Source organism: Athene cunicularia (assembly GCF_003259725.1).
Source record: "Athene cunicularia isolate RWA chromosome 19 unlocalized genomic scaffold, athCun1 chr19_part1, whole genome shotgun sequence".
Classification (NCBI taxonomy): Eukaryota; Metazoa; Chordata; class Aves; order Strigiformes; family Strigidae; genus Athene; species Athene cunicularia.
Genome location: NW_020799124.1, coordinates 5,421,241 through 5,430,075, shown reverse-complemented (window position 1 = coordinate 5,430,075; position 8,835 = coordinate 5,421,241). Strand labels below are relative to the sequence as shown.

The 8,835-nt window shown below is 63.9% G+C and overlaps 1 protein-coding gene and 1 long non-coding RNA gene across 2 annotated transcripts; one reads left to right on the top strand and one right to left on the bottom strand.

The window, feature by feature from the left end:
- Positions 1 to 1,163: 1,163 nt before the first annotated feature.
- Positions 1,164 to 8,212, bottom strand: SPAG5 (sperm associated antigen 5). The gene is made up of 22 exons (XM_026861683.1): positions 8,196 to 8,212; positions 7,364 to 8,129; positions 7,086 to 7,278; positions 6,628 to 6,747; positions 6,404 to 6,496; positions 6,147 to 6,281; positions 5,709 to 5,828; positions 5,362 to 5,454; positions 5,075 to 5,209; positions 4,851 to 4,944; positions 4,666 to 4,757; positions 4,140 to 4,273; positions 3,666 to 3,831; positions 3,346 to 3,517; positions 2,965 to 3,036; positions 2,704 to 2,827; positions 2,323 to 2,434; positions 2,005 to 2,085; positions 1,776 to 1,919; positions 1,619 to 1,693; positions 1,432 to 1,512; positions 1,164 to 1,341 (listed from the first exon to the last, which is right to left on the bottom strand). Exons 2-22 carry the CDS (start codon positions 8,125 to 8,127, stop codon positions 1,210 to 1,212), a joined length of 3,132 nt encoding a protein of 1,043 aa, XP_026717484.1. The 5' UTR covers positions 8,128 to 8,129; positions 8,196 to 8,212; the 3' UTR covers positions 1,164 to 1,209.
- LOC113487223 lies at positions 6,626 to 7,541 on the top strand. The gene is made up of 3 exons (XR_003399749.1): positions 6,626 to 6,720; positions 7,001 to 7,071; positions 7,450 to 7,541. It is a non-coding gene; the product is annotated as an uncharacterized LOC113487223 (long non-coding RNA).
- Positions 8,213 to 8,835: the final 623 nt, after the last annotated feature.

Genomic DNA, 8,835 nt, shown 5'->3' with positions numbered 1-8,835 from the left:
GAAAAGCTGCCTGCAGCCGGCGCAGGGACAATAGCAGTGTCCCTGCTCACCCCACGGGGCTGGCTGCCAGAGCCCTGTTCTGCTGAATCCCTGCCCTAAAAGGAGGACTCAGCCGCCCCGCAGGGCCCTGGTCCAGGGAGGGGAACGCATCTCCCCCCCCATCCCAGAGCCAGGCACAGCCTGGGGCCCCCACTGCCTGCCTCATGTCTTGGGGGGCCATAGCCAACCCCCTGCCAACAGGGTTATGGCCAGAGCAGGGAGAGAAGCGATGCCAGGGAGCAGCAAATGCTGCTTCCCCATGAGCCACCCCCACGGCCAGTAAATAGAGGTGCAAATCCTAAACATCCCCATTTCTTGGGTGCGGGAGTAAAAAAAGTTGCCGACACCCCAGGGTGATACAACACTCATCCCGCACAGGGTGACAGGGCTGCAGCAGAGGGCAGGGGAAGGTGATCCCCCCCCGCGGGCAGAAGAAACAGGCCATTAAAAACCAGAACACTTGTTTGAACGCAGCTATTTTGGGCCATGCCAGGGGAGGGAGGTGCCGCATGGCCCCCATGGCACCGGGGAGCATCCTTGGGGTCGGGAACACCGGGAGGGGGATCCCACAGGAGATGCCCTAGCAGGGAAGGAGGGAGGTGAGGCTGGAGCTGTGCTGGGAGCAGGGGAGCCCCAGAGGGATGCCCCCCCCCTCTCCATGCAGCAGCGGGGGCCAAGGGAGAGCTGGGAGCAGGAGCTGGCAGAACTCCCAGCCCCTGGCAGGATGCTGCATGCCAGAGCCACACTGGGAGGGGGAACCATCCCCACACCCCAGGCGTGTAGTCTACAGCCCCGTGATGGGGGTGCAGGATCCGGCCCTTGATACCATCGTCAGGGGGAGGCAGGAGGGGGGTACGGACTAAATCTAGGGCAGGAGGAACCGGGGCTCCATGAGGGAAGTTAGGTCAGCCCAGGCATGCTGGCTGCTGCTGGCGGCAGAAGGTGGAAGCCTTGTTGAGACCAAGCGCTGGTTGGGGGGGTCTGTACCCCCTGCCAAGAAGGAGAGGCCCTGGGGGGGCAGGGAACTGTGCCCATAGCCCTGGGACAGAGCAGAAACAGCCAGTGCAGGCTGGACAAGTTGTCCCCACCCAGGGCACCAAGAGCTTCCTGCATCCACGCACCAGGAAGGGTAAAAGACAACAAAACTTTATTCAATAAATCATTACAACATTAAGAGGAGGAAGGTTTCACGCTACAGGCTAGAGCTTCCTTGCTGCCAGAGGCTGGCTTCTGGCCCAAGTACCGCAGCAGGCTGTGGAACTCCTGGCAGCCTGCTGCCAGGTCAGGGACGGCCAACAGGACCTGGGGACAACAGCAGCGTTAGTGACGGTGATGAGGGTTGGTGTGGCTGCAGTCACAGCGAGGCTGAGAGCGAAGAACCACAAACCTCACCTCTTTCATCTTCTCCTGCATCTCCTCGTGGGTCTTCAGCACTTTCTGGGTGTGATGGAGCCTCATCTCCAGCCCTCGGACCTGCATTGGGAGATGCCGGTCAGGAGTCTGCCCCAAAATTGGGCAGGGAGGGGTCCAGGACAGAAAGGGGACTTGAGTCAGGGCAGCCCCTCAGGGTTCCCCATACCTGCTCCTGGTACTTGTCCAAGAGCAACAGATTCTCATCTTCTTTCTCCAGGAGCATCAGCCGCAGTTTGTCCACCTGCAAAAAGAGTGAGTGCTGCTGAGAGATCGCTGTGGGGTGACACAAGTTGCCCTCAGCCCCAGCAGCCCCCCAGCCTCACCTCCTGGCGCAGCAGGACTCGCTCCTGGATGTAGGCAGTGTCCACCTTGGGCTCCTGCCCCCGCATCTCCTCCCACAGCACCTTGGCCTCCGTTTCAGCACGCTGGAGCGAGCGCTTGAGCTGGGAGATCTCTCCGTTCAGCCTCTGCAGCGGGGAAAGGAGACGCTGAGAGGCAGCCTGTGGCCGGCAGCACCCAGGCGTGCAGGCCAGCCAGGCCCCCATCACAAACCGTGACTTCCCCACTCTTGTCAATGAGTTGCAGCATCCTCTCTTCCTGCTGTTTCACCACGTCCTGCAGCTCCTTCTCGTTCTGGGGGTTGGGGGGGAGGAAGAAGCAGTGTCAGGCCAACAAGTGTTGGCCCTGGCCAACCCCAGCACCCCGGGGGGAGCAGATTTTCTCATGTTCGAGAAGATCAGATGAGCCAGGAGCACCCACGGGGCATCACCAGAGCCAGTCACCCAGATTTCTCTGTGTCCTAGATCAGCACCCGTCCCAGTTTGGCTCTGCCCTGGGGTGAGTGCTGGCCCACTTCTGGCACTAGCTCACCTCTAGCTTGCCCCTCAGCGCCTTGTTCAGCTTGGCGATGGTGGCAGCCTGGGCATCCATCTTCTCCTGGCTCTCGGCTGTCACCGTCTCCAGACGGAGCTGCAGGTCAGAGCTGGGAGAGGACAGCAGTGCTGAGCCGGTGGGAACTGCAGCCGAGCGCGGTGCCAGCTACCAAACCCCCTCCTGGGCATCCCACCAGCCCCATGGTGGGAGCAGCAAACCCACCAGCCCAGCCAGCTGGAAAAAACTCTTCTAGCCATGGCAGGAGAGGCCTAACCCAGGATTGGGACAAGAGACAGACCCCAGACAGGCTGCCCAGGGCCATGCTCAGGAGAGTGGTGCCTGAACCCAGGCCTCGACACAAGCGCCTGCTGAACTCACATCTCCATCTGCAGTGCCTTGAACTTGCTCTGCTCCAGATCCTCAATGCGGGAGCTCAGCATGGTGAGGTTGGAAACTGTGGCTCTCAGCTCCTTCACACTCTCCAGCAGACCATCCTCAGGCTCTGTGGGGAGTGCACAGAGGGAATGTCAGCCCCAATGAACACAGAGCCAAGGAGGAAAGCATGCCTGCTCATCCCCCCCATGCAGGGAGCCCTGCAGCTTTAGAACAGGGTCCAGGGCAGGGTGACAGCCCCAGTACCTATTTGCTTTGGTGTAGAGGGAAGTTTATCCTTGGTAAATGCACTCCCACCTCCAGTGGCTTCATCAGCATCTGTGAGAGGAGAGGACAGAGGCGCTGTGCCCAGCCCTGTGTGCTGCAGGGAGCACGATCAGAGCTCACTCACACGCCCATCCACCCCAGGGAGCTCAGAGTAGACCCCAGTCGCTTGCAGGAGCTGTGACCAAACCCATGGTTGCCACAGGGGAACAACCGGGGGATCCACAGGGAAGGGCACGGGAATGCCACTGGGATCTCCGCCTTGTCCAGCACCAGTGCACATCCCCAGCATGAGAGGGAGCGATCTCCATCCCCATCCAGGGACACCCCCCCCCAGCACCCCAACAGCGAGTGCCAGCTCACCTTTCCCCCACACTGCTTTCAGGACACTGCCCACGAAGGAGTCCCCAGCGCGGTAGGGGGTGCGGCACGCCGGCGTGCGGCAGGCAGGGGTCCAGGCAGGGCGGGGTGTCTGCCAGCCCAGGGTCCGCGGAGCCGGGGTCCAGGCTCTGCATCTCGATGGAGCATTGTCATCCTTCAGAAGGGAGGGAGAACACGCTTGTGACAGCTCTGCACCGCCCCGGCAATCGGGGTGGGGTGGGTGGGGGTGTCTTGAAGCCACGCCATGGAGAGCCACAGGTGTCTGATTTCCCTTGTCCTTGTCCCCACAGCAGGGCTCCTACCTCCTCTTGCAGCGCGGCCCTGAGGCAGTCGGCGAGCTCCTGCAGCCGCATCTTGATCTCAGCAATGTCTGCAGAGCTCCAGGAGACTTTGTCCCTCTTGAGCTGCAAGTCGAGGAGCTCGGCCTTGGTGGTCTCCAGCTCCTTGCCAAGTGTAGCCTCCTCTTCCCTGTGGGATGGCATCAGCCCCAGTGAGAGCAGCAGTCCCCCTTCTCAGCAACAGGATGGGGACATTTCCCACACCTGCCTCCCACCATAACCCAGGGGTGGTGCAAACCCCACAGATTTAGGCAGCTTCCCCCAAGACGGGGCCTGCTGGGTTTCCCCAGAGCCTCTTCCACCTCCCTGGGCAACCATGCTTGGCTGGGACAACACTAACCAGAGCCATGTCCCTCCGTGTGTCCCCCAACCCCTAAGAAGGGCTCAATTTCCCCAAAATAGAGGGGTTCAAGCAGAAGTGGTGAGTGGGGTCGGTACCGTAGGCGCTGCTGGGAATCCATAAGCTCCTGGTACTGCAGGCTGAGCTCCTGCAGGGTGTCCAGCGTGAGCTTCAGCCTGGCCTCCACCTCCAGCAGCTGCATGCGGGACATGTGGTTCTCCTGATTGAGGAACTATAAGAAGGTGGGGGGACATGGCTGTGAGTTCCCAGACAGAGACCTGAGGGGATCCATTAAGATCAATTAGGGGCAATTTTACCCCCAGCAGACCAACCCCTGGTGACCAGCAGTTTACTGGGAACATAGGACAGGCTGGGGGACACCATCATGCCTGCAAGCAGGGGAAAATTATCCCAGAGAGCTGCCCGTCCCCCTCCCGGGGAATTGCCGCCGGGCAGGATGAAGAGCTGCGCTACGTGCAGGATGTCAACCACCCTCACCTCGCTCACCCCCCCGCTGCCCCAGGGAGTGCTAATCCGGCTCCTGGCCGCCTGCCAGCGTTCCCATGAGGCCATGATGGGGGCCGGCAGCCCGTGACAGCACAGGCAGGGTCAGGCAGCTCCTACCTCACGGCATTCAGTCACCTCCCGCAGCTCCTGGCACAGCCCATTCCGCTCCTGCTCCACGTTGGCCAGATTTGTCATCAGGGAGCTTAGGTCTGTGAGGAGCAGAGCCGTCAGCACAGGGCGGGGGGGGACAGGAGCGGTTGGGGACAGGGGGGAGCTCCAACCCCCTCGTCACCCACCCCTACCTGTGCTGAGGCGTGAGTTGGCCACGTTCAGCTGCTCCAGCCGAGCCAACGTGTCCTGCAGAGCCACCGAGGTCTCCTCCAGCTTGCAGGATGCCTGCAGAGACATGGTGCCCTCTGGGCTCGCTTTGGGCTGCTCTTCCCCATGGGGTGCCCCAAGTCACCTCATGCTTGGGGTCAGCCAGGCTGCAATGGAGCATCCCAGACACCCCCAAGCACCACCCTACCTCCTCCTTGGCTTGAAGAGCTTCATCCACTCGCTGCCTCATGGCATCCCGCTCCTCCAGACAGCTCCGCAGCTTGCCAGGCACTTTCTCCAGCACAGCCTGGCACCGGGACACCAGAGCCCTGACCTGCTCCCGCTGTGAGGGGAGGTGACATCAGGCAGAGCTCAGCAAGGCACTGGCAGCCTTGGAGCCCACAGGCACAAAGCCAAGCAGCACCAGCCTGCACCGCGCTGGCAGGGAGGCGAGGGGCTGAGCCCGCCACCAGCCCCCACCGGGACACCACTCACGTCCTCATCCAGGGCTCTCCTTTCCTTCTCCAGCTTTTCAAAAGTGCTGTCTATGAATTCCCGGAAATGCTGAGCCTCAGCAGCCAGGGATGCCTATGGAGCAGCAGAGACGGGTCAGCACTGCCGTGGTGAAAGAGCCACATTCAACAGTGGAGGGAGGCGAGCGTCAACCCCGAGGCTGGGTTTGTGGCAGCTTCCCAGTAGCAGCACCAAGAAACCTCTGGTGGGCCCAAACCCATCGCAGACCGTTGCTCAGAGCATCATCCAAGCACAGGACACAGGGGTGCCCTTCCAGCCTCCCGGGGACCCAGGTGGGAGGCAGCTGGAAGCGCCCACCCATTCAGTACCTGCTGGTCGATGGCGTCCACCAGCAGCACATGCAGCTCCTGCTGGGAGGCCAGGCTCTGGTCGCGGGCACTGATCTGGGCGCTGGCGTGGGTGCGGAAGGCCTCCAGGAAGCAATCTCCCTACCAAGGGAAGGGGGCTGCTCCAGGCACGGTGTCGCAAGAGGGGCAAATCCCCAGGATCCATCCCTGCACGCTGCTGCACCCAGGGCTCCCGCGGCCCAGGGCTCCCGCTCCCAGTGGGACACAGCCCGAGTCAAAAATTCATCCCGAGAGCTCCCGCCACCCCGGGCAGCCACAAGCATTTCTGGATTTCCAGGGCTACATCAGGCTTTTCCCCTGGGACCTTTAGACCCCAGAGACAGGCAGAGATGCAGCGTGCCCCATCAAAGGCATGGGGACATCAGTCTGCCCTAACCCCCCCACCAGCCATAATCCTACCTCCTCCTTGGCTCGGAGGGCTTCATCCGCTCGCTGCCTCATGGCATCTCGCTCCTCCAAGCAGCTCTGCAGCTTGCTGGGCACTTTCTCTAGCACAGCCTGGCACCGTGACACCAGAACTCTCGCCTGTTCCCTCTGCGAGAGGAGATGTGCCGGGAGGCACCGGCTATAGCCATCGGCTGCCGTGTGTGCCAGCAGCAGCGTCTCCCGCAACCTGGGCAAAAAGGGGTGGGCAGCCTGACTGCGCAGAGACTCACCTCCTGGGCAAGGACTCCCTGCTCATCCTGCAGTCTCTGAAAGGCAGCATCCACGAGGCTCCGAAACAGGAGGCACTGCCTGCTCCAGGCGCTCTGGGGAAGGGACAAGGGCATCAGCGCTCAGGCAGTGCTGCCAGAGCCGGCACAGGCAGCACCGGGCACGTGTGTGCCCTGCCCGGCTGAGACCTGGCGCACTCATCGCATGCCAACCAGCCCAGACGCACCATCCCTGCTGCAGCCAGCCCCAGCTCCCGCTGAAGGTTCTGCTCTGCTCCCCGCTGCCGCTGCAGAACCTCCATCTTCCTCCGCAGCTCAACGTAGAGGTTGTGGTAGATCTCCTCCTCCTAAGGACATGCCAGAAGAGCAGAGGGGGCTTCACACCAGCCCCACTCCACCCTGGGGTCCAGCAAGAGACAGTTTGCCATGACACCTCCCATCCTCCCCCTGCGTGTGCCAGGAATGTTTCACTGCACAAAGGGTTCAAATCCAGCAGACTCAGCTGGTTGAGCCAGGCGAGAGAACGCGGCTGGAGCGGCGCTGGGCGCGTGATGCCGTGCACCGTGCTGTAGCAACTCTGCTTTACTGCCGCTCCACCAGGCCGCGCTCCGGCCAGGGCCACCATCCCGCCTGCAGCACGTAGGCACTGTCACGGCACCGAGGCCACCCCAGTGAGGACTCGTACCCCTTTGGGGTGGGTGACGTCCGTCTGCGTGAGCGCGTCCCTCTGTTCAGCCGGCCCCACGCGGGGCAACAGGCACTGGTTCTCCTGCCAGTCGCGCAGCTGGAGGGAGAGGGCTTCGATGATGATGAGGGTGCTCTCCAGCCGCCCTTCCAGCTCCGCCCGCGGCAGAGACTTCAGCTGCTCCCGGGAACAGCTGGGGACAGAGAGAGGGCTTGGGGTACGGACGGCTCATGGGTGCCACAGGCCTGTCCAGGGGGGAGGCACGTCCCCACACTTACTGCCAGAGCAGGGAGTCCGTTTCGGCAGCGCTGTCCTTGGCACAGCGGGGGATGCCTGCAGATGTGTTCATGCTCCTCTCCTGCAGGTCCTGGGGGGTCATGAAGGTGCCAGCAACCGCAGTGGACACGGGGGTGATGCTGGTGCCAGCGACCGCCGTGGGCACAGGGGTGACGCTGGTGCCAGCGACCGCCGTGGGCACGGGCAGGGGCAGGCTGTGCCGCAGGGACTCCAGCAGAGATGAGGCACTGAGGTTCTTCTCCAGCCACACCAGCGGCAACACCCAGGATATGGCACCCGAGGCTACCTCGGGCGAGGTGATAGGGGTGGTCGCTGCCTCCAGCCCAGCAGTCTCTGAACTACTTGCCTCGATGGGTGAGAGTCCGGAGGGTCCCTGCTCTGGGGGAGCAGGGGCTGGGGACTCATCTCCCTCAGGGGTGCCTTGGCAAGGTAGGGAACCAGTACTCCCATCTCTAGCCGGGGGCTCAGAGGCCACAGGGCTGCAGGAGAGGTCGGCGGGTGCCACTCGCCACCCATGGAAGGGAGCTTCCTGCGGGGTGGAGCTGGTGCCAGGGGGCCCTGGGGTGCAGGAGGCCAGGCTGGCACTGCCACTGGGCCCAAGGGTGCAGGCTGCTAGAGCGGTGCTGCCTGGGGAGTTTGGGGTGAAAGGCACCAAGCTGAGGATGCTGGAGGGCCCTGGGGTGGTGGTGCTGGGGGGCTCTGGGGTACACAACCCTGGCATGGGGCTGCACAGGGGGGGCAGCATGGGGCTACTGGGGGGCTCCAGGGTGCTGGGCCCCAGAACGGGGCTGAACAAGGGGGCTGGCACAGTGCTGCTGGGCCCCAGAACAGGGCTGCTGGGGGGCTCTGGGGTGCTGGGCTCCAGGACAGGCACGGGGCTGCTGGGGGGCTCCGCGGTGCTGGGCTCCAGGACAGGCACGGGGCTGCTGGGGGGCTCCGCGGTGCTGGGCTCCAGGACAGGCACGGGGCTGCTGGGGGGCTCCGCGGTGCTGGGCTCCAGGACAGGCACGGGGCTGCTGGGGGGCTCCGCGGTGCTGGGCTCCAGGACAGGCACGGGGCTGCTGGGGGGCTCCGCGGTGCTGGGCTCCAGGACAGGCACGGGGCTGCTGGGGGGCTCCGCGGTGCTGGGCTCCAGGACAGGCACGGGGCTGCTGGGGGGCTCCGCGGTGCTGGGCTCCAGGACAGGCACGGGGCTGCTGGGGGGCTCCGCGGTGCTGGGCTCCAGGACAGGCACGGGGCTGCTGGGGGGCTCCGCGGTGCTGGGCTCCAGGACAGGCACGGGGCTGCTGGGGGGCTCCGCGGTGCTGGGCTCCAGGACAGGCACGGGGCTGCTGGGGGGCTCCGCGGTGCTGGGCTCCAGGACAGGCACGGGGCTGCTGGGGGGCTCCGCGGTGCTGGGCTCCAGGACAGGCACGGGGCTGCTGGGGGGCTCCGCGGTGCTGGGCTCCAGGAC

What these genes read in the sequence shown, in the direction of transcription:
- SPAG5 (XM_026861683.1), bottom strand. Translation starts at nt 8,127, where the DNA reads ATGCTGCCCCCCCTGTGCAGCCCCATGCCAGGGTTGTGTACCCCAGAG. An exon ending in ACGTCACCCACCCCAAAGGG is followed by an intron (nt 6,748 to 7,085) that starts GTACGAGTCCTC and finishes GCATGTCCTTAG; the next exon opens with GAGGAGGAGATCTACCACAA. An exon ending in TGCAGGAGAAGATGAAAGAG is followed by an intron (nt 1,342 to 1,431) that starts GTGAGGTTTGTG and finishes TGTTGTCCCCAG; the next exon opens with GTCCTGTTGGCCGTCCCTGA.